The 25,623-nt window shown below is 36.6% G+C and overlaps 2 protein-coding genes across 3 annotated transcripts in view; both read right to left on the reverse strand.

Annotated features, from left to right (window-relative positions):
- Window positions 1-109: 109 nt before the first annotated feature.
- On the reverse strand, window positions 110-18,411 carry ints3 (integrator complex subunit 3). Of its 2 annotated transcripts, none has more exons than XM_067411197.1 (29): window positions 18,111-18,411; window positions 17,178-17,261; window positions 14,907-14,990; window positions 14,679-14,792; window positions 14,256-14,340; window positions 14,103-14,169; window positions 13,841-13,982; window positions 12,066-12,195; window positions 11,854-11,951; window positions 11,574-11,765; window positions 10,032-10,119; window positions 9,736-9,815; window positions 9,209-9,300; window positions 8,966-9,072; window positions 8,712-8,831; window positions 8,338-8,467; window positions 8,196-8,250; window positions 7,996-8,099; window positions 7,612-7,776; window positions 6,095-6,248; window positions 5,929-5,997; window positions 5,332-5,407; window positions 3,970-4,083; window positions 3,838-3,886; window positions 3,576-3,743; window positions 1,594-1,694; window positions 1,393-1,465; window positions 1,149-1,302; window positions 110-1,023 (listed from the first exon to the last, which is right to left on the reverse strand). In XM_067411197.1, exons 1-29 carry the CDS (start codon window positions 18,192-18,194, stop codon window positions 946-948), a joined length of 3,057 nt encoding a protein of 1,018 aa, XP_067267298.1. In that variant the 5' UTR covers window positions 18,195-18,411; the 3' UTR covers window positions 110-945. The 2 variants fall into 2 exon arrangements, with proteins under 2 accessions (XP_067267298.1, XP_067267297.1); XM_067411196.1 differs by having other exon boundaries at window positions 3,576-3,746.
- A 5,308-nt stretch (window positions 18,412-23,719) lies between these two features.
- Window positions 23,720-25,623, reverse strand: part of npr1a (natriuretic peptide receptor 1a) — a 119,352-nt gene continuing 117,448 nt past the window's right edge. Inside the window, exon 22 of the mRNA XM_067411760.1 lies at window positions 23,720-24,660. Within this exon, the coding sequence (XP_067267861.1) occupies window positions 24,509-24,660 (152 nt within the window). The 3' untranslated portion in view covers window positions 23,720-24,508. The remainder of the gene's footprint in view (window positions 24,661-25,623) is intronic.

A 25,623-nucleotide genomic window follows, 5' to 3' on the forward strand; every position in this document is an offset into this window, starting at 1 on the left:
TGCACAAGAATTTGCAGATTACAGTAGTATGTTATTGAAGACAGAGAATACATTTGTTTTCACCTGAACAAGAATACAAGACTTCAAACATGACATTTCGGTAAGAAAACCAAACTTTTTCCGCCCTTTTTTATTAATATCATAGTCCTTTAACATAGTTACAATCTGTTTTTATGAAAATAAGTCAGTAGAAAGAATTCTTTAAAAAGTCCGTCAAGTCCTCCATTTGTACAGTCCTGCTTTCTGCAACTCCGTGCATTTCAAACATGACATAAAAACCTCGCAGAACCTCTGTAAAGTCTCAGGCTCCTCTCTGAAGAGCCACAGCGTCCACACAGGACAGAGTGTCAATCTTTATTAATGATGGGCATGGGAAAGGTCTGTTCAATATGAAAAGATAAAAGGCTTGAACCTGAAGACCCCTATCTGCTTTCCACTATTCCAAAATGAACCTCCAAATGCAGTAAAATCTTTAATCAGTTTAAGATCCCTGTACTTCATGTTACAGTCTGGGTTCACTACCGTTAGTGGGTAATCGTTCTTTGAAGTACATAACCATGAATTTTTTATTGATGGGCCGTTGAGGATTTAATAACCCTCTTCGTTAAGGCAGTCTGTCTTGTTTGTACATCTGTCAGTCTATGCCAGTCTGGATTTAGATTTTCCAGGCTTAGCCGCCCCCAGTGCGCCCATCCTTGCACTTAACCAAACTCTCAGGCTTGAAATAGCCGAGCAGTGCAGTGGTTAGAGATAGTAGAGGCTTGTCTCCCAGGCTCCTCTGCATTTGAGTCCAGAGAAAGAGTTCTGCCCCTACAGTAGGAGAATGTTTGGGCAGACTGCCCCCGAGTGGCTGGAGTCGATGATTGACAGGTAGTCTCCAGTGACGTCACGATCACAGAGGGGGCGTGGTTATGCTGGGTGTGGTTGGCGTGAGGGTTTGTCCTCTCAGTCGCTGTCAGAACCTACTGCAGATGAGCCTTTCCGTTTCCTCTTGGGAGCTTTGGGTTTGGAGTCCTCTTCCTCCTGGAGGGGAGTCAACAAAGGTCATTGAAAACAGATGACGAGTAGAACATATTATTATTATTATTAATTATGTGTGCAGGTCTGAAGGCTTTTGTGATGATGTCAAGTTGTGAGTGTTGATTTACCGAAGCGCTGCTGGACCCACTCTCCTCTTCATTGGAGGGTTGAGGAGCCGCACCCTTGCGGGACCGTGGCGAGGTCGCCGGGGCTTTGCGTCGAGATTTATGCTGTTTGGAGGAATCCTCATATTCCTCAGCCAATGAGAAAAGATCACTGAACCTGGCAGAAAGAAGCGATGGACATTAAGTTAAAAAAGAACTGGAAAATAAAATACATATGAAAATTTTGCCTTCTCAAGCAAAAACACACCTCATTTTGTGGGCTTCATCGCAGCTGGCCTGAACATGCTGCAGGGCCTGTAATATGGGCGTCTGGGAAAAAACTGATACAACAACAAGAAGTATTTAGAGATCAATGTTTAAATCAATATAAACAATAAAACAGACAACCAGGCTGCTAAGTATGGCGTTTTCAATTTCTGTTAAGAGTATTGGCTGTGGGGGAACTCACAGTTGTTCTTGGTGTTGCTGAGATTGAGTCTCAAACTGTCCAAATGTTCCAGCATCTGTTCCAGGGTCAGCTGAGCCAGTTTACTGCTGGAACTCCTCAAACTACACAAATAACATAGCACAACTCAAATATGTGTATCTTGAAAAATTACACTACCTTTCAAAAGTTTGGGGTTGATAAAATTTAATGCATTTGAACGATTCTCTTTTTGCTCACCAGAGCTGCATTTAATTGGTCAAAAACAGTAAAAACTAGGGCTGCCCCCTAATAGTCAACTAACCAATACTAATCCAAATATTCGCCTATCATTCATCGACCTCAAATATGGCTTATCACTTGAAACATGCAAGTAGTAGCAACTTTACAAGTCCGTTCGCTCTAATGTTAGCCTAGTCCTAGATAAATGTGCGCCATTATTTGGCGCATATCCGAATAATATGCAGTAAACACAAGCTGTGTGTTTACTGCATGACATGGATGCACCGGTGCGATCACTGCATTTAACTTAAGAGTAATGTATAGATAAGAGTAATGCAAAATGTAAAGGGTCTACTTTTATTTCTGTAAACTCACAATAACACCAAAACATTGTGCTATTGTAAAACAATGAAAGCAATCAGCATGCGATTTCTGCTCTCGGTCTCATTGAACTTGAGCATGTAACAACCATGAATGGAAAATAAATATTCTCAGATTTTGCAATCCATATGAAACTTGCATATATGCGCGTCCACTACTGTGGAGATGCCGAGTCAGCATCGTTGACTTAATCTCTGCAGCCGAAAACATTATCAGTAAATTACTGAAATGTTTAGACAGTTTCCTTGCTGTTTTTTCACGACACATTCATAATTGTTACATTTGCCAGTGAGCTGAGGCAAGCTTTATGTGTGTTTGTGCGCTGATTAGGCTGATTATATAGAAGATGAATGGCTCATTATAATGATTTATGGCTTATTAATATAAATGTGCAATTAGTCGACTAATGGCTTAAATGAATGACTACTGGTCGACTACAAATATCTATAGTCAAGGGCAGCCCTAGGAAAAACAGTAATATTGTGAAACATTATTACAATTTAAAATGACCATTTTCTATTTGAATATATTTTAAAATGTAATTTATTCCTGTAATGGCAAAGCTGAATTTTCCAGGCTTCAATGTCGCATGATCCTTCAGAAATCATTCTTATATGCTGATTTGCTGCTCAAGAAAAAATTCTTATTATCGATGTTAAAAACAGTTGTGCGGCTATATATATTTGGGGAAACATTTTTTTCCAGGATTTTTTTGATAGAAAGTTCAAAAGAACAGCATTATTTGAAATCTATTGTAACATTATAATGTCTTTACTGTCACTTTTGATCAATTTAATGCACCCTTGCTGAATAACAGTATCAATTATATATATATATATAACTGACCTTAAACTTTAGAACAGTTGTGTATATATAAACTATAAATTATGTAATTTAATTTAATTCACAATTAGAGAACCATAATTTCAAACCAAACAGTTAAGCAGATTTAAAATGTGTAGACCAAGGTTTACTTAAAATAGAGTTTTTCACACAACCATTCCTTGGATAAACACATGTAAACATTTAAAAATGTATTGAAAAGATATTTCATAAATTTCTGAAATAAATTAAACTTCAGCAATATTTGCATTTTTGCTACTGAGTTTTAAATCAGAGATGCTATTAAAATATGCCATCATACTTGCAAGTCATGACACAATGAGTGGGTAGAAAACTGGCCCACTGGCAAGATCTTTGTGATTTACACAATACTGGTTAATTTTATTCTGTAATTACTCAATGTACTTCATGTTTCTTCAGTGATACTGACCCTGTGGTCAATCCACTTGAGCTTAAACCTGCAACCTTTGTGTCCTCAGCCCAGGGCCTTTAACACAGCACCCACCTTTCGGTTCAAGATCACAAGAGGGCTTCAATCTAGCCAAAAAATATGTCATTACCTCTGTCGTTTACGGGGCATGTTGTTGTTCTTGATGAGCAGGGCTTTGACGTGTTCTCCCAGCAGGTCGTCGTGTTTAGCTGCCCAGTGCCGCAGGATGCTGGTGGTGAACTGATCCTCTTGGTGATAGGGTCGGCTCAGCACCATCTTCACCATCTCCTCACTCGGCCTTCAGCATAACACAGCACAAAAAATAAAAATAAAGAAAAAATAACTGTCCCACAGCAGACAAGATAAGTAACCACTTGTGAGAAAAGACTTACTTTTCTCTGCGTAACTGTAGCAGCAGGCAGGATAGAGCCTCAGGATGCTCTGTGAGTAGAGAGAGAATTATGGGAAATGTTGGTGGGCTATGTGTAAAGTGAAAGTGTGTCTCTATGTAGAGTGATGCTTGCCCTTGTATTTGAGGTGCTGTAAAATTGGGATGATGGTCTCCAGAGGGATACTATGCGCCAGGAAAAGCTGCCATGTGCTGTACTGCTCAAATGTCTCCCAGTCCAGAGACTGAACTGTAACACACAGATGCACAGAGGAAAATGAAAATTACAAAGCCATTAAAGAATGTCTGGCACATTCACACAGATATACCGCTTTTAGCAGAATCAGGTTGACGTCCACGTTCTGACTACACAGACAAAACAAGCTAAGAATACAGTAGTGGCCAAAAATGATGTCCGGAAGGGATATTTGTTTTTATGACCCTACAAGTTCGATTAAACAATCAAAATACGAGGAAAATATATATATTTTTTTAAATATTTTAAATATAAAAGGAAAAACAAAACACTGAACTTGGTTAGAGTATTTATCTGACAAAATTATTTGTCAAAAAAGGCAAACTATAGCTAGAGGTTTTTATTTATTTGTATTTAGCATACACTGAATACAACATAATCAGTTATTAATATTTCATTGGTTCTCTCTTGTTTTTGCATGTGTTCATTATTTCTCTGTATGACAGCCTGGCCAGAAATTATGTCCGCACAATTTGTCATGTTTCATTGCATTATCACAGAGAAAAAACAAACAAACAAACAAAAAAAATTGACACCAAGTACAACTACACAATAGTTTCACAAAATCTTTAACAAAATGTTTAATAAGATATCAATTTTTTTAGACCAGTTCCTAGTTTATGAACTGGTTTATTGCTTTTTATGCATTACAAAATAAAGACTTAACATTGGTTATTTTAGTAACATGAAAATCAAAATTAAAATAAATTTATAGAAAGCAAGCAAAGAAAGTTACGCATCACTGAAGTGGTCCATGACTTGTTGTGCACTCTTGCAAAAAAATCCTGTTATAATCACCGAAGCTGTCTACACTGCAAAACGAATCTCGTACTTACATTGTGTCTGCACTTTGTTGTCTGTGGTGAGAGAATTCTCCAGCATGCAGATTTTAACAGTGACTAATCTAAACACCTCTGATTGGTCATTGCATTCATAAGGTCAACAGAAACATGTTATTGGTTAAAATGCTCAACACTGCAAAAAAACATTTAAAGGAAATCTGATTCATCGTGAGCAGATCTAAATCTAAGCCATCATTTTGTTTAATTGTGCAGGGACATTTTTTTTTGTCCCCTTATCATGAATTTGGGGGAAATATTTGTTCATTTTGGTGGCATTCTTGCCCCAAGCCCACATTCATTTCTGACCCTGGTGTTTTGGTGGTTTGTTTGGTGTAATGCAATTTGAACAGAAACTTGTGGGGTCAGATGGAGAAAAACTTGAAAACTGCCTTAAACTTACTGAGGATGTTGAGGACTGAGTCTTTACGGAACATGACCAGATTACCCATCATCACATGACACATCAGCTCCTGAAGCTGTGAAAACAAGAGGAGGAGGTTAATAGAGACTTGAACAACAAATTAACCTGAATGTAATCAGTACCAAAGAGATTTCACCCAAAAATGGAAATTTTGTCATCATTTACTCGTCCTCATGTCACACCGTACAAACCTTATCGGTTCTCGCGCGTCAAGCATGTGCAGCTGAGCTTCAGTTTATTATATTTGATGTGCTCTATGCATGTGTGTTTACCATTGTTTATATGTGAATAAAAGCCTAAATTAAATTAGTTTATCATATAAAGTGATAGTGTCTCATCAGAAGACTTTTCACATGGCTTACTTTTATGATTAACTTCTTGAAGCATCAAAGTTTTAGTGTAATGGACTTTTAATGGAGGCAGGGACATATATCTCTCAGGTTTCATTAAAATTGTATCTTTATTTGTGTCTCATATGAACGTCTTCTGGGTTTGGAACGACATGAGGGTGAGCAAATGACAATATCATTTTCAATGCTGGGTGAACTATCTCTTTAAAAGGTGTATATCTGAAACCTGTGCTGAATCAATGACAGCTACGATCATGTTGAGGAGCTCTCCACTACGCAGGGTTTCATCTGGGAACTGTACAACACAGAAGTAGTAAGAAAAAGAAAAAGTGAAACCTCAGTTGTAGCTACTTGGTGTTGGAGTATGACACCTATTCATGCACGTGCATTACCTCTGAATAGATGGAGGGGGTTAGATAGCACAGTAGCCTCACATCATCCTCCTGACAGGCCTTCATGTCCATCATCAAGCAGGTGTGCAGGTCACCCAGAGCCGTGGCCTGAGCAAATGATTCGTACAGACTCATCTTCCCCGCTGCTGCTTTGCTGCAAAGATGTACAACAAATGAGAGTCTTCTATAAAAACACTAAGCTTTCAAAAGTAGGGATGCACGATTAATCGAAGTAAAACTGAAATCATGATATGGATTTTTTGTCAAAAAGAAAGTTTCACGGTTTAACGTTTGTAAATAAATAATTTACTTATAAGTATTAGTACTGTAATTTTATATTATTATTATTATATTATTTTTTATTAAAGACAGCATTTTTTTTTTACTTTACAGTGAAATATAATATTATTATTTTTTTTTATTTAATATTAAAGGTGCCCTAGAATTAAATAACAAGAGTTCAGTACAAGGAAATGACATACAGTGAGTTTCCTCCTCCTTATATAAATCTCATTTGTTTAAAAGACCTCAGAAGAACAGGCGAATCTCAACATAACACCGACTGTTACGTAACAGTCAGGCTCATTAATATGTACTAATATTTGCATATTCCAGCTCATGTTCAAGGTATTACGCAAGGGCAGAACGTCTGGATCTGTGCACAGCTGAATCATCAGACTAGGTAAGCAAGCAAGAATAGCGAAAAATGGCAGATGGAGCAATAATAACTAACATGATCCATGATATCATGATATTTTTAGTGATATTTGTAAATTGTCTTTCTAAATGTTTCGTTAGCATGTTGCTAATGTACTGTTAAATGTGGTTAAAGTTACCATCGTTTCTTATTGTATTCACGGAGACAAGCCATCGTTATTTTCATTATTAAACACTTGCAGTTTGTATAATTCGTAGACAACTTCATTCTTTATAAATCTCTCCAACAGTGTAGCATTAGCCGTTAGCCATGGAGCATAGCCTCAAACTCATTCAGAATCAAATGTAAACGTCTAAATAAATACAATACTCACATAATCCGATGTATGCATGCAGCATGCATGACGAACACTTTGTAAAGATCCATTTTGAGGGTTATATTAGCTGTGTGAACTTTGTTTATGCAATGATAGAGTCGAGAGCTTGGGAGGGGTTGGAGAGCGCAAGCAATTAAAGGGGCCACAGCCTGAATCGGCGCATTTCTAATTATGCCCCAAAAAATTAATGAAAAAAAATCTATGGGGTATTTTGAGCTGAAACTTCAGAGACACATTCAGGGGACACCTTAGACTTATATTACATCTTGTAAAAAAACGTTAGATGGCACCTTTAATAACAATATCTATTATTATTTTTGTGATTATTATTATTATTATTATTATTATTAATAATAATTATTATTTTATAGCCATATTTGGCCAAAATGTGCAGCCCTCCAAACAAGCACAGCAAACCACCATCATGACTTCGTCATTTGCTTGCTTTTGATATTTTTTGGACTAAAGAACATTTGACTCTACCTGGCTTTGAGGTAGTAGAGCAGATGATAACCGATTTTCGGCTGTTTCTGGTAGAGCTCAGCGAGCAGGTCCAGCAGAACAGAGAAGCCACTGTTGTCTTCCTGCATCTGACACAAGTTCCTGAAGATCAGACACACCGGCTTACACACAGACTCCTCCAGAGACCTATTAGCACAAACACAGCAACCTATTAGCCTCTTCATTAAGAAAAATGAACAAAAGTAACATGACAATATGGAAAGAAAACAGGTGAAAGGGGATCAGGATTCAACGCAGGCTGGAAGAAACGTTCCAGATGAGCATCATGGCTCAACGTGCTAATCACTAGGATAGTGTGCTAATTGACCTGGCAGGAAGTCAGAGGAAAAAGTGAGAGAAACGTACTCTTCTGTGATCTCCTCAGGCAACACATCTCCTCTAAAATGACTCTTAAACAGTTCAGCCAGACAGGAAGCTAGAGTGGACATCTGCTCTGAATCAAAATCCTCCTGAAAGAGGACAAATGGGAAAAGAAAAAAAAAATGTGTAAAAAGTCAGCCGTGTTTGAAGCTCAGCTCAAAATATACACCCTGAGCAAAGCTCACCTCTAAAATAAGATCCACAATTTCCTGCATGACCTCACAGTGTGTTTCTGTGTCACTGAGAGAGAAAGAACCGCACAAATGAGACTTATGCAATTGAGATCTTAATATATCCATAATACAGGTTATTAATCATGTGTCTCACCTCCCTTTCTGCAGCTGCAGAACCCTCTCTTTGAGTGCCTCGTCCAATTGGTCCACGAAAGGTGAGATGTCAGCAGGTTCGTCAATGTAGGTTTCCTTGAGCTGTTGGAACTTAAACTCTCGTTTTTTACCTTGGGATAAACAAGGGTGCATATCATGATGCCACTGATATAAACTGAAAATACAAAAGTGGGTCATGGGCATCATTTTGAGCCAGAGCCACTGATCTAGATTCCATCATGATTGAATAACGGAGCAGAGCACATGAGATCCACTCCAACTAAAACAACGTTGTGAAGCAGAGCCACTTATTGTTAATTGGTACATTTAAAGGCCTGAGCTAAAGTGTATCAGCTGATACTATAAGCATCTTACCCTTGTTGTTCAACTCTTCCTCATCATCACTGAAGGTAGCATCTGTGTTGTCATAGCAACCATCCTCCTTATCAAGCACATGATTGTCCATCTCCAAGGGAACAGATTCCTCCATTTTAACTACATAACAGATAAAAAAAAAAAAAATGATAAACTAAAAATAACTTTTTGTGTAACATTTCTGGTGGACTGAATTGGGTTGGAGCTTATATTTATTGATGACTAGCAATGAAATGGTTGTGTGCAGCTCTGACCTTCTGTGGGCGGTGATGGGGAACTGCAGAACTCTGGGAAACGTTCTCTCAGCATAGACCGCAGCTCACGGTCCAGTTTAGGGTTATCAAACAGAGGTGCTAGGTGACTGCGAAAGTAAGAGAGATAGTCAGGATCATTATATAACAAAGCATCTTGAAGCCAGCAGGGTCACATGGGTGGCATTTTTGATGAAGTGCCTGTGTGAGCATATGGTAATGATTGTGTGTGTGTGATAAACTAACGCCAGAACTCTCTTCTCCATGATGAAGTTGAGAGAGTTGAAGACACCCTGCCGCACTTGACCCTCAAGAGGAGGAAAAAAGTTTGGGATGATCTGAAGTGGAATAAGACAGTGGGTAAACCCAAGAATTAAAACACAGTAATAACTGGCATTCACAAAACACTTAACTTGTATTATGTTACTTATTGAGTCAAACAGAATATTCAGTGGAAAATAATGCAGGGAAGGACTTTTTTTTTTGACTGGACTCAATTCCTTTGATATTATTGGTTTTCCACACACATATGATTTTGGTCAGAAAAAAGGTTATTTTGGTAATACTTTACAATAAGGTCTCATTTGTTAACATTAGTTAACTTAATAAAAAAATAATTTGGTCCATTTTGATTTGATGTTTTTAATTGTGTATTTTAAAAGACACTTCTGGTAAATTCAGGTGATTCTATTTTTATAGCCATTACTCACACTTAATGTGCATGAAATTAACAAGCTCTTAGATACAGTAAGACGTGAGAAAGAATTTCTCACCCGACACATGAAGTCAAGTAGTGTGGCTGTAATAGCAGGATGTGGCTTCATGGAGTGATGCATCACCAAAATGGCTGGCTCTGAAAACAAAACAAGAGTCAGAGAGAGAGAGAGAGAGAGAGAGAGAGAGAGAGAGAGAGAGAGAGCGAGAGAGAGGGAGAGAGAGAGAGAGATCAAAAGAGAAAAAACAGAGCATCAGTGACCGGGTTAAGGCAAAGCATGTGGTTCGTACATGTCTTTTTATGAATTCAAAGCTGAATGATACAATAATGGCAATGGCATCCTGCCTCTCGTACCGATGTTCATGATGCTGTCTTTCTCTGGGTTGAAGAAGAGCCAGTCGTAGAACAAGGCCAGTTTGGCATTGGATGCAGCAACATTAGACTGCAGGGAGAGAGAGTTAAAACTTCATTAAATGGCCTTGTCCACAAAGTGTTTTGGGTGCTTGAGAGCACTTCAGCAGTTTTCAGCAGCTTTTTTTAAAGGAATATCCGTGGAAATGTTACAAGTATCTCATTTCACAGATAGTTTATTTCTGTATTGTTTCTATATAAAATGTCTATGCAATGTTAAGTATTTGCTCTGGCTCTTGTTTTAAATTCTTTTTTTCTGTTATTATGCTTCTTGTTGTTGTACAAGAAGGATGTGGCAGTTGGTTGGTGTGTTATATGTCCCGCCCCTCCTACACAGTGAGTGGATGGCTGGGTAAAAAGTGAGTGATGAACGCTGCGTTTTACTCAAAGTTGAACACTCTTTAACTCTCGCAAACTGGTAAAAAAATACTGAGAGCTTTGAGCGCCTTGTCGATGCGGCACTACCATTGGAAACAACTGGAAAAATACACTAGCCTTGGGAAAAAACACTGGTGGACACACTGTCTAAGAATAATCTTAGACAGGGAATCTGAAAGATTTGTAAAAATCAAATCTAAGGCTTTTTAAGACCTTTTTTTTTTTTTAAGAACTGCACAAATAAAAATTAATACCATATGGGTGGGGTAGGGGAATGTCTATGAAAACATTAAACTGTAAAAACCACCATTTAAACTTTACAGTTCAAATACAGTTTGACAAAAAAAAGTTTTATAAAATTATAAACCTCACATTTCAGCCATTTTTTAAGAAAAGGGAAGAGTCAAAAGTATTAGTGATTAAATTTATTTTCATTTAAGCTGTGTAAAAATATGAGATGATTATTTTCATTGGTCAAAAAAAGGCGGATGCGCTGAATGAAAATGCACTTTTCACTCTCTGACAGTAGATGGCACTTATGGTACAGCAGAAATATAGCAGTTACCCTGGTTACCTCAAAAAAAAAAAAAAAAAAAAAAAAAAAAGCAACACTGTGCTTATAAAAACTATTTTATTAGCCATTATTTGGAGATGTTATGAAAAGAAAACGCCATCAAAACTCTCCATGTCGAAAGGCGACGAGTTTGCAGGTAAACATTACTGTCATAATTCCAACAGTAGATCAAAGTAATCACTTGGCATAAACATGGGCTATTCACTGACTGTGAACTGCTTTAAAAGCATGAGTCTGTAAAACATGCAATAGTGCTGCGTTTTTACTTTAAAACATGTAAAACTCACATTTATTTATTCAAATCATCACCTTTTGAACTTTAAACATTACATTAAGCCATTTCACAATTACTGGTTTTCTCATCCCCAAATGTAAGACCTCTTGAAATTATAATCAAGATTTTTCTTATACCATTTTAAGATATTTGAGATTTTTTTATGACCGTAAATTTGATAAAACTTAATTTAAGACTAAAGACCTGCAGGGACCCTGCTTAGATTAGAAGTTAGAAAATGTTTTTAGTATTTGCTTACCGTGCAGGTAGTCAGGAGCCAGCCAATAATCGCCCAGCGTGGCAAAATGTCAGAGCTCAACACTTCATTGGATGGATGAACCACACCACATATATAACGAATAAGGTCACAGCGTAGTGATTGGCTCTCTGCTGTGGACAGATACTGCCGCTGAAACCAGTCCTGATAGCGCTTCTGCTGGCCAAACCGAACCTGCAGCCAGGGATAGCAAGAGTGTTTGACCTTCAAGTCATAAAGGAATTGTGGTTTGCATGTCAGGTATCAGTGTTTGTGTGTTTACCCTTGAGGTCATGAACAGCAGCTTGGTCTCCATATCAGGGGTTAGTCTGCAGGCCAGAAACTTTCGTGAGGTTCTAGAGGTGAGGAGCTGCAATATACCTGCAGTGGGATGGGGCAACAAGAAAGAGTAGTTCAATAACACATACACAATCTTTACTGTGCATACTTCTGTCAACATCTGAAGTATTACTGTAGAAATTCCCTCAGACACACCTGTAAACTGTGGGCTAAGGGTCTGAGGATTATGCAGCAGGTCTCGCCACAGCAACTCCATCTCAGGAATACGAGCCACATTCTGTAAGAGTCTGACTAGATCCCTCCCGATGATAAAACACTCCATGAACTGTCAAAACACAATCACAAAGCAATTAAACACAAGATTCACCATCGAACAGGAACACATCATGAAACAGCAACCAAAACATTTAAACATCTGTAACATTCCAGTGAAATAAAATATTCAGTGAGAAAATTTTTTTTTTTTGATCAAATAAATCCAGCCTTGTTGAGCATATGAAACTTCTTTCAAACACAATAAAAATCTTATGAACCACAAGTAGTGTATATAAATGTTTTATTTGTTCATCTGCACAGACCATTAACAGACATCAGAAAATAGTAAACATGCAAATGTGTTGTTACATTATTGAAATATTAACAATCTCAGGGAGTTTTTTTAAGTAAATGTATTAAGTCAAAGGGCATTGGATGACAAAAAAAAAAATCCTGATGTATAGCATGGCCTACGTTTATACACCAATACTATTTGAGCCAGAACATTAGGCCGGGTGGTTAACAACCCCACCCCCCAATTTAATACAAAAAAATGAAATGTCTTTTATATTGCTTATTATTTGATTATCAAAATAACTATTTAACAATAACATTTACATAAAGGTACGTACAGTCAATTTTGATTTCATGCCGTTTTTAAATCTGTTGAATAATTGCTGGCAGCCTAATTTAATCACAGCTGGTTCAGGCCCAAGTCACAAGTTAAATCCCAAGTGTTCTCTTGAGAACCGCTGACCCAGATACAGACATCACAATCCTGCTTTAGTGCCCTTGAACGAGCCACTTCACCTCAGCCGGCTTCAGGGGGAGTGTCCTTGAAATTAGACTACAGCAAATCGTACTGAATAAAAACCATTTACCTTTCAAATTATTTCTGGCCTTTTTATACAGAAAATGCAATTAAAAAATGTTGCATCATGGCTCATTGTGTCAAGAGTATGTTGGCTCAAAAAAAAAAAAAAAGTCCCCAAAATTATTTTGCTTAATGTACACTACTGATCAAAAGTTTGGAATCAGAATAATTTCTGAAAGATCATGTGACACTGAAGACTGGAATAATGGCTGCAGAAAATTTTGCTTTGCCATTACAGGAGTAAATTACATTTAAAGCCACAGTCACACTCGACTTTGAGCATATGAAATTTATACAGACACTACAACGGACATGATATGACGTAACATTTTAAAGTCTTTTTAAAAAACAAATTCAAAATAACTAATAATAATAATAATAATAATAATAAATCCATAACATTAACATACAATTTACTCAAATATACACTTTACTGCAAACTTTGTATTCTTTTAATTCATCAAAGTAAGAGGTCACATTGTGGCACATCAATCTTCTGCTGGTCATGTGTCTCCATGTGAACCGAATTCTCTTTAACTTTCGAATGTAGCGAAATCCGAAAGTTCTTTGCTTACGTTTCTGGTCTCCCACATTAGCAGGTGTTTGAATGCAAGTCAATGGAATCTAAACATTTATTTCAAATTGTAATAATATTTCAGAACATTACTGTTTTTACTGTATTTTTGATCAAATAAATGGTACCTTGGTGAGCATTAGAAACTTCTTTCAAAAGCATTAAAAAAAACCCAAACAATTATTCCAAACTTTTGACCGGTAGTGTAACAAAAAAAAAAAAAAAAAGCATTATGTCCAAATTTGAAGTTTTGAAACCTGTACTCACCCTCTCTCGGAGCAGTCCGATGCAGAAGTCCACCTCTCTCTGCCTGAGGGTCAGCAGGTTTGATGTCCCATGGTCCACTATGAGCCTCAGGTATGTGTACACAGACATGGCCACTAACATCCCACTCTTCAGCACCCACTCTCTGTTCATCACACAAACACATTCATGAAACTGAAAATTAACTCACGCTGGTCTATTTGCATGGACGTAGTTACAGCCCACAGTGCAGTCACATCGCATACTGTGACTCAGAACCTCTCACCTCTGGTCCACTAAAATCTCCAACACGTTCTCTGCCAACCACAGGTTTTTGTTGGAGATGTCTCCCCCTGCAGATTGACGTAGGTTAGACATACAATACTATAGGGGTACGTATTAAATATGTAGCATGACTTGCATTTGTGTGTGAACGCACCAGCGATCTGTTTCATGAGTGTCATGAGAACACCATCTGCTCCAATGACTCCGCTCTTCACCAGCTCTCTGACCAACCACACCAGCTGCCCACACAAAAAGAAGAGACGTCAACAGTGTTATTAACGAACACAAAAACTATTAAAAAATTAAATTAATTGAAAAATGTAGAAATACTAAAAAACTTAAAATCAAAATATTGAAAAACTTAAATGTTTAAGTTGAATACAGAAATTATTAATACTAAAATAAAAAATAGCAATATTTAAAAAAAAAATAAAAATAAAAGAAAATAAAAAAAAATGACAGCACATAAAATTACTAAAAATAAAAACAATTTTTTATTCTAAATATTACTAAATACTAATAGTATATAAATAATACTAAAATGACACTCATCAACAGCAGAAACATAACAGCCCACCTGCGTGCGGCACACATCCTGCAGCTTAAGGAACTTCTCCATGAGGATCTGGTTGATTTTTATAAGCACCACGTTCATGCCATCCCGATTCACCAACGTCAGGTCCCTGTAGCACTGCAGGACACAATGCTACGTTAATGGTGGGATTCTGGGAGAACAGTTAAAGAGTAGAAGAGCATTCTGTGGTATGTATGTGAATCAGATCTCATGTGTGAAGCATCAACATACCCTCTGTGCTTGTGGGGGCTCTGTGAGCAGGAGCGTAAAGAGACCCAGACACACCTCCTCATGCTGCTGTGGACCCTTACATACCTGCACACACACACACACACACACACACCATCCCAATCAAACATCACCAACAACGGCTCTAAATACAGCCAATTTCTTTTCTCAGCTTCTTTTTTTTTTAGTTCTTTTAGACACTTTTATTGATCTCAGATCTCAAGTCAGTCACAAAATCTAAAGAAATGTTGAAGAGAAGACAACAGATGCAAACTCATGTACTTCACGAGCGCCATGTTAACACACAAAAACCAGTGGGCTAAACCTCATGCTGTTTTTCTATCTTATAAGCCTGTGGGTAAATTTAATGCAGCATACCACTGTTGAAAACATTTATGATTACATAATGCTGACGGTTTCAATTACTATTTTTAAACAACTGTATGCAGTATTCAGTGTATAGTATAGTATGTTAGCTTAGTATTCCATTCCACAGACATGCAACAGCTATGACATACACTACTGCGGCAGATTGTGTTTTGAAAGAAATTAACACTTTTATTCAGCAAGGATGCATTAATTATTTTTCAAAAGTGACAGTAAAGGTATTTATAATGTTACAAAAGATTTATTTTTCAAATAAACGCTGTTCTTTTGAATTTTCTATTCATCAAAGAAACTAGAAATAAAACGCATCACACTAGAAATAAAACGCATCACAGTATATTAACTACATTCAACCTTGATAATAATACAGGTTTTTTGAAAACCAAATCAATATATTAGAATTATTTCTCATCATGTGACCATGAAAACTGGAGTAATGTCTGCTGAAAATTCAACTTTAACATCACAGGAATAAGTTATATTAAAATGAGCTAACTAACATATTAAAATTAGTAATTAAATATTCAAATTTTTAAATTAGCTTTAATGGTAATATGCTTTAATAAAGATTTGTGCCCTTTATATTTTTTTGTAGTAACTTTTTTATAAAATCACTAAGACACGAATGTTGTATTGTGAATATAGTCATTGCTGAAGTGGTTGCAGGGTCTTCACTGAATGTCCCGAAACAAAACCCTTCCACTATAACTATACTCCAAATATAGCACAGTACCTTAATTCTTAAACAAACTGGCATTTTATTGAAGTATAACAGGCATTTGCTGTTAACAAAGTAATAACTTAAAGCCACATTTCTGACTCCCATGATCTACATGTGTAGATCCATGCGCAGGCACTCTGTCCGAAATCTAATACTTCCCTACTATATTGTATGTGAAAAAACACCAACAGAGTTGTATGTCCGAATACACAGTATTTGAAAAACAGCAAAAAGTGACCTACTTAAACCGAGATTATAAAGTGTGCAATCGATGGACACTTTACTATCCCATGAGGCCATGGAAGAGGATATATAAATGGCTGTGAAGTGACAGAACTGACACTGATAGGTCGCATGACCATATGGGATGTAGTATGTCTAAATTTCATTCATACTACCCAAATTCATACTACATAAAACATATTTTTTAAATGGTTGTGAATGCAAGATATATTCAAATGTAGTATCTAATCAGAAAATATGTGCTTTCAGACACACTTTTGGACCAAAGGATTTTCAATCAATTACAGTTAACGCAGAATTGGTGGATAAGCAATTAAAAATCACTAGTCTATTTAGATGAGATGTCTATTTCTTTGTCACTTTGTCACATACTTAGGGTTCAGACACAATGTGTTTTTGTTAAAAACATGAGGTGTAGGTCAGTAGAACGCAAAAAGCGTAAGGTCTAGAGATATTTTTTAAAAGTTTAACTTCTTTTAACATGAGCGATGCATTTTTAGAATGCTGTGTCATGCACGAGACGCTGCAAAAGACACGAGAAGCGAGTGTGGCGGTTAAAGATGTCCGTCTAGCATGTTTTCATTGAAAAATAATGGAAAAGTAGCGCAGTGGAATGGAAAAATGCATTCTGTGTGAACTGTGAATGGCCCCTAAGTATACAAATGTCTTCAATAAGTGTCAACAGATATATTAAGTGTGGACATCGTTTTCTCAACATAAGCATTCAAAAAGAACAATATTTTGCTGTGCTAGGAAATACATTTAAATTCTACATAAATTTCATTTTTGTATTCCACAAATTTCTATTACTTGTCCACGCCTGAAAAATCACAACTTTAAAATTCCATTGTATGTCCAGGTTTTTATGATGTGGGAACCCTGTTGTGTGTTATTTTAGGTGGGTGTGACTAATAAACACTCACATGAGCAGTAAGGGCATCATTGGCTTCTCGCTCTGACAGCCCATTGGTTATAGATGAGGTGATGCTCACACACCTCTCCAGGCGCTGAAACACACACAGGCCAACTGGTAAGCACATTATAGACAAATATGGATGCATGCATGAATGTTATGCCAAAAACAAAATAATGTTGCAGTTAATACAGCAGACATTTAATCATATGAGGGAACAATCAATATTATTTGAATATATTAATATTTATAATTTATGTAATAATAACAAAAGCAACAACAAAAAACTTCATTTTATAATTACATTAATATAATTCATGATAATGCATATCATTTTAATTGAGTACTGTTTCACATTTATATTTTTGTAAATGACAATTATGATTATTATATTAATATATCCATATATCACTGCTTACTAAAAAGGCTAATTTCTAAAACTTATATTTTTTATAAATATATGTATTGCTGTAATGGTATACATTTGTTTCATAATTATTGCTGAAAAGCTTCTAGATAGATAGACAGACAGTCTATCTCCCAAAAGTTCATAAATAATCAGTCAAATCTCAATTGAAGGACAGGACTGCATCACTGTTTAATACCTTTCCCAGCAGACGGAGAGTCACTGACACCATCAACTGTCATTTTGTACACATATGTCACACTATCATCATTGTGTTCAACACACACCATGTTTACACTGCTGCCGCAACTCCTTCCTTTACATTTTAATAATCAAATAAGCCGATAAAAAACGACCTACATAACCACTCCTGCAACTATTAACCCAGTTCTGAGTGATCCCATAAGTCTGATAGTGTCAACTTCTCAGTTCTGCTTGTCCTTTTGTTATTGTACTTAGTTTTCACCATGTATTTCTTCGCAAATGTGTGCTGTGAAGGATGAAGTTGACGGCCAAAGGGAATGAGTCGATCCCTACCTCCTCCAGCTCATCTTTAGCGTCCAGGCTGGTGGACACCAGAAGGCGACCCTGTGCTTTACCCTTAGCCGGCGAGGGCTCCATCTCCTCCCGCCTCGCTGCACCCACACACACGGGACCTGACGGGGGTTTAGGGCGCTGTTTAAAACCCTTCTTTCACTGTTTACGTGGGACTGTGGGGCTTATGAACTAGTTAACCCTCTCTCCGCCCAGTCCTAGGTGCCTACAGTGTGTTTACGACTCTTAATTCGCCACCTTCGCGCGACCACTCGAGTGTTTCCACAGTGTCCGACTGTAACAATTCAACTTCCGCAGGGCATGGTGGCCTAGCGGAAGTGTTCCGAACGCGGAGTGAAGGCGGAGCGAAGAGGCACATTTATACCAATCGCGTGCAGGGCATTTTTATTGAAGTGGCATTTGACCAATCACGGTGATGGTACTGCTATCGACACCCGTTAGAGAAAAAGAAGCCCGTGCAACTTGACATGAAGGCTGCTTCTGTGTGGGTATAAACTCGGACAGACAGTAAACAATACGGATGGGATGCAAATAACAAAATAGCAAATAACAAACAATAACGATGAGATGCAAATAATAAAATAGCAAATGACACCTGGATAAATACGTACTGATCTTTAAATGGGTTAACAGCAGGCATTAATAGTGTTTTTAAAATATATTAATATTATAATTAAACATTGTTGCTGCTATTTTTGACCAACATTTTTTCGGGTAATTTTTTTTTGGCCATGATTCGAAAAGGTTAAATGGTCCTGAAAAAATAAAAAATAGTCACACTGTTGGCTGTTCGAGGTCAAAAATGACCGCATTGGAAATGAACGGGAAGCGAATTTAGTAGCTAGTGGAAGCGTTTGGTATTGCACCCAAACAAAATCTTACTGAAAACGAATTTTTTGAGATATCAACCTCATATTTGGAACACAACCTGTTCTCACGGTTTTAGAATATAACATATTTTGGAAAATACATATTTCATATAAAATTTAAAAACAGATTTTAATGCATTTTTCCCCCCCAAAATAATAAACTTAACCTTCTATAATTTTTTTTTTTTTTTTTTTACCAAGTGTCTTCTTTAAAAAGAGACCAAACTTAAGTTTGTGCTCCAAAGCATTCAAGGTTTACAACAGTTTAAAATTGGAAATTTCATTTTCAGGTCTATGCTCAAAAAATGATTAACAGCAAATAAATGGATCATAACTATTCAATAAATATAATTTAGTACCATAAAATCCCCTAAAATAAAAAATGGTCATTTTTGACCGCCACATGAGCAGCACCAGAGGGTTAATGCAATAATAACAAAAGCAACAACAATAATTGTACTTTAATAATTATTACATCAATATAATTAATATGAATTATAATTGTGTTTTATTTTAAATTAATATTATTGTAATTGTCAATTAGGATTATATTCAAATACAACTAATGTCATATCACTGCTTTTCAGCCACTAAATTGCCTATTAAAGGGTTAGTTCACCCAAAAATGAAAATAATGTAATGTATTACTCACCCTCATGCCGTTCCATACCCGTAAGACCTTCGTTAATCTTAAGCATGTCGAATCAGCAATTCGGAGAGCCAAAGTCACGTGATTTCAGCAGTTTGGCGGTTTGACATGCGATCAGAATCATGATTCGCTACGCTGATTCATTATGCTCCGATGCTTCCTGAAGCAGTGTTTTGAAATCAGCCATCACTATATAAGTCGTTATTTTGTTTTTTTGGCGCACCATAAATATTCTCGTCGCTTTATAATATTAATATTGAATCACTCTATTAATTGAACCATGTTTTTAGTACATTAATGGATCTTGAGAGAGGAAATATCATTGCTGGCTATGGAGGCCTCACTGAGCATCGGATTTCAACAAAAATATCTTAATTTGTGTTCGAAGATTAACAAAGGTCTTACGGGTGTGGAACGGCATGAGGATGAGTAATGAATTACATTATTTTCATTTTTAGGTGAACTAACCCTTTAAATGTAGCCAATCAATCAATCAATCAATCAATCAATCTATTGACACTAACTTGAGAAGTATACCGTTGTTTGAAATATAAAGTTACATTAAAGCTATCTTAAATAACATATCTAGCTTTAAAATATTGTATTAATGGCTATATTGAATATTGACAGAAATATTTAAACATGGAAAAGGTAAAGATTTTTGCTAACAGAAAATAATAAATGTGGCAATTTCCCCCAGTATAAATGGTCTTTATGTACAACTTATAGTGCTAATATAGCAGTACTTACCTCATTATTCTTCAAAAGGCTGACTTTGTGTGACAAATACCACATTGCTGAATACCATTAAACGCACAAGAATTTGTAAAGATGGCTCAGTGTTTTTTAATGTGTTTATTTTACACAATCCACCTCCCCCAGAACATAACCAAAAAAACACAATAATCAATTTGAACTTCACTTGAAGACTTTGTAGTAATATATAGCAATATCACCCACAGACCCAGCTATCCAAACCACACATAGAAGACAGATAAAACATTACAATCATTATTCATGCCCTCCGAACAGGAAAGCAAGAGGAGCTGCATCTTAAAGACTGTACATCTGACATTATCACTCAGGATCTCATGACACAGAACGTCCGTCATCATGTCCACGTGGTGCATTGCTACAGTTTGACTGACAGCTGTCACAGCAGAAGTTAAGTAATGTGGGAAAAACACAGCATTTATTTACATCTGGCCCAGACATTCATGTTTGTTTAAAAAGTAGAGCAGTGTTATTACCAAAGCTTTTAATGCCATCAGAGAATTGTTGGACCGTTTCCTCTCAGGATGTACTGTATGCAGTCTTCGGCACAGGAAATGGATCAAAGATTTTGTATTGTTCTGAAATGTAACAGCCAACCCAGATGACTCTGACCCCAGTGAGATTTGATGGCTCAGCAGGTGTCATTGCAACAGGAAAAGTTTCTGTCCAAATCCTCATTATCTCAGCTTAGACACAGGGAGGTGAGCAGCACTGCACAGTTAAAACCTTATAAAACACCAGAATCTGTGAAAGCTTTCAGAATGGAGAAGAAATGTGATTCAACTTGATCTTAAACTTGACATTTGCTTCATACTGGATGGAATTTGGCATTGCTTATATTTTGTCGTGCACAGCAAGAAGTTGTTGGTTGGAAAGTTACATACGTTATCAGAAAATACTGAGTGCATTTTAATGAAGATGATCTTCAAAACATTGTGAGCTGATGAATATTAAAAGATGTGTTCATGTGGTTCAACTGTCCCTTCAAGCCCTGAACTTAAAGGTATTATGCTTATTGAAAACAAAAGTCAAAATGTACTCATTTACTGAGTATAAGTCCTCCTGCTCTTATCCACATTCTGAAGAAATGTTTTCATGATCCTTCATTTAAATGTAACAGAATTATGGTTATTCAACTACATATTAAGTTTTCAGCTACTGAAAACTTCACATATTTGTTGTTCGCATAATTGCAAGTTAGAAACATTGAATTTTAGGAAAAACTATTAAAATGGCAGCAGCTTCGACTTAAAGGAAGTACACATTTTAAATGTCTACACATTCAGCTGTTTGCATCATTATTGGTGTTATTTTATTATAGCTGTGTCACAAACTTTCTTTGTTCTTCAGTATTTTGCAAGTGAATATAGAGGTGATGTAGATACATGTTTTGCCATAATTTTATGGTTCAAAAGTTTGGGGCTGGTAAGATTTTCAGTAAACCGTTTATAAAAGAAGTCTCTTATGCTCACAAAGGCTGCATTTATTTGATCAAAATTACAGTGAAAACAGTAATTTATTACAATTTAATGAAATAACTGTTTTCTATTTGATTAATATTCCTGTGATGTCAAAGCTGAATTTTCACCTGTATTCAGATTCACATGATCCTTCAGAAATCATTCTAATCTTCTGATTTGATGCTCAAGAAACATTTCTTATTATTATCAGTGTTGATTCTACTTAACATTTTTGTTGAAAAGGTGATTCATTTTTTTTTTAGGATTTCCTGATGAATAGAAAGTTCAAAAGAACAACAATTATTTGAAATATAAATCTTTTGGTAAAAAAGATACATTTATAAAAAAGATAAAATGTCTTTACTGTCACTTTTGATCATTTTAATGCATCCTTTTTGAATAAAAGTATAAATTTCTTTAAAAAAAAAAATTATACTGACCCCAAAATTGTTTGAGTCCAAGACCGTGAATGATTCAGAGTGGAATCTCAGATTTCATAAATGTAGCAAAAATATTAACCAATAACAAAGTAATCCAGGAATAATCTAATTCAGTCTTGATGGATAAAATCAAGATCCATTTGGAAATGTCACTTTACAGTAGTTAAATGTAATTTCTTGACTATGAGAGGAAAGTAAATCCTGCTATTAAATGAACACAAGAACATCCCTGGGCTAGTTTTAGCTGAAACACTGTTGCAACAACAAGGGGCCGTTTACACAACACCGTTTTTTAATAAAAACGGAAAACTTTTTATGCGTTTTGCCCATTTATTTAAACGACAACAGGGTTTTGAGGCCTGAAAACGTGCACGTTTTTGATACCATAATTGTCTCTGTGTAAACTACAAAAACACAAATTTGTGTCATGCACATGCGTTTTACGTGTGCAGTCTAGAGGCGTGTAGTGTTTCTTTACAAAGTGACATCGCCACCTACTGGCCTGGCAGCATAATGCAGCGATTTCACGGATCTGTGTTATCATGGATCAGTGTGACAATGTTGTCATCTGCACGCAAAAGAAAAACTTTTACGTTTTTAGTACATCTTTGTCGTGTAAACATACCCCAATACTTGTGGAATTCTGCAGGGAAATGGTCTTGAGCTCTGAGAACAAAATCTCATCATTGCACGTTTCTATGCTTTCTTTATCATACTTGACATTTATTATTATTTCTCTTATGTGCGTAACTTTCATCTGTGCTTCAAAACTCTCTGGATCAGTTTTGGCGGATGGAAGAGTTTTGAACTGACCTGCATCCCAGAAGAGGAATCGAGAACATTTCGCATGGCAAAAAAAAAAAAAAAGAAAAGAAAAAAAAAAAAAAAAAAAAAGGGACTACAGCTCTGTGTCTCTGTATGACCAAAAACAAGAATGACAACAAACAGACCCAAACGACTCCTGATGACTGCTTTAAAAAAACTGGACAAAGACCTATAACGACAAAACAAAATTCAAAACTCCTACAAGACCCGGGCGGGTATGATATCACACCAGCAGAAGGTCCTGTGCTTAAACATTCAGCTTAACAGTCACCGATCTGATGGTGTGTTATATCATTGTGAAAAAGAAAAAATGCGCACATCCCAACTAAACTCAGGGCAGGTGCTCGATCATAAAGTAACTCCAAAATAAACCAAAAAAGAACTGCACACTGCCATTGCTGCTCTCAGAATTTAATAAAAAGACAACGTTTCGACCAAAGAGGTCTTCGTCAGGTCAGGCATACCTGTTTGCCTGACCTGACGAAGACCTCTTTGGTCGAAACGTTGTCTTTTTATTAAATTCTGAGAGCAGCAATGGCAGTGTGCAGTTCTTTTTTGGTTTATTTTGGTGTTATATCATTGTCCATTTGTCTAAACGTACCCCAATATTCGTGGAATTCTGCAGGGAAATGGTCTTGAGCTCTAAGAACAAAATCTCATCATTGCACGTTTCTATGCTTTCTTAATCATACTTGATATTTATTATTATTTCTCTTATGTGCGTAACTTTCATCTGTGCTTCAAAACCCTCTGGATCAGTTTTGGCAGATGGAAGAGTTTTGAACTGATCTGCATCCCAGAAGAGGAATCGAGAACATTTTGCATGGCTAAAAAACAAAGAAAAGGAGAAAAAAAAAAAAAAAAAAAAAAAGCGACTACAGCTCTGTGTCTCTGTATGACCAAAAACAAGAATGACAACAAACAGACCCAAACAACTCCTGATGACTGCTTTAAAAAAACTGGACAAAGACCTATAACGACAAAACAAAATTCAAAACTCCTACAAGACCGGGACGGGTATGATATCACACCAGCAGAAGGTCCTGTGCTTAAACATTCAGCTTAACAGTCACCGATCTGATGGTGTGTTATATCATTGTCCATTTGTCTAAACGATTCTGCGCAAGTATTGTTTTTTCTTTTTGAGTTTACTTGGCAAAAACATGTCATAGCAACATTCCCATGAAGCAATAACGTGAAACTTTGGGAGGTGAAAGATGAATAAGACCCAGTTTTGAAACATTACTCTCTGAGTCTGGTCTTTCATCCTTTCATCTCAGTGAAGGGCTGCCTTGTCCCACACTGCCCCGGTATTTGTTTAGATGTGTTTGTTTTGTAGCTCTTCCTCTCTGTCAGTCAGTTTTTAGGCATTGTTGGAGTTGACCTCTCCTAGCAGCCAGTACGTCCTCATCCGTCCCTTTCCCTTCATCTCAACATCCCCCCTGAGCTCCAGCTGGAAGCAGTTGAATTCCTCCAATACGGCCCGTGTGGCTTCTGACACATGGATCTTCAGGGCTGATGGAAGAGGTACCAGTACACAGTATTATATAAAAAAAATAAATAAATGCATACACTATTTTTGTTTGCATCAAATTAAATACCATGACTAAGGTTCATTATATTGTTTTGTTGTTAGCATAAGAAATACAACTTATAATTTATTATAATAAATTCTGAAATAATAAACCTGCAAAAACTGCAAAAATTAGTCTTTCAGAAACTGACATCAGAACTATTAGTACATTAACATACAATTAAAATGTTTTTACTGTCAATTTTGATCAAATTAATTATCCTTGTTGAATAAAAGTGTTAATTTCCTAAAAAATGAAAATTCTGTCATTAATTACTCACCCTCATGTCGTTCCACACCCGTAAACCTTTCATTCATCTTTGGAACACAAATGAAGATATTTTTTATGAAATCTGAGAGCTTTCTGTCTCTCTGTTATGATCACCGTCTGTTCCTGTCGCTTCCCGTACTACATTCCTCATCATCCTCTCTGCCAGTCACATTCACACACTCCACACCAATCACCACACCCAGCTGCAGCTCATTACCAGGACTATAAAGGACTTTCATTCACACCACCTCACCGCAAAGTCTTGTTTTCCCAGTGTGCAATTCTAAGCGTTATCTCCCGGTCTTCCTGTTTGTTACTGTTCTTGCCTGATTCCTGTTTACAACCCATTGCTGCCTGCCTCGATCCTTTGCCTGTACCCTGACAACGACTCTGCCTGTTCCTTACTGTTCCTGTTTTTTCCTGTTCAGACCCTGCCTGTACGACCACGCTCACATTTAATAAAGCTGCATATGGATCTTACCATGAGTCCCGTATCATTACACTCTCCATAGACATCCACGCAACTGACACTTTGACGCTTCAATAGTCCATTTTTTTTTTAAGAGACTTGATCACTTTTTATGATGAACAGATTGAATTTAGGCTTTTATTCACATATAAACATTGATTAGCA

Source organism: Chanodichthys erythropterus, chromosome 15, assembly GCF_024489055.1.
Source record: "Chanodichthys erythropterus isolate Z2021 chromosome 15, ASM2448905v1, whole genome shotgun sequence".
Classification (NCBI taxonomy): Eukaryota; Metazoa; Chordata; class Actinopteri; order Cypriniformes; family Xenocyprididae; genus Chanodichthys; species Chanodichthys erythropterus.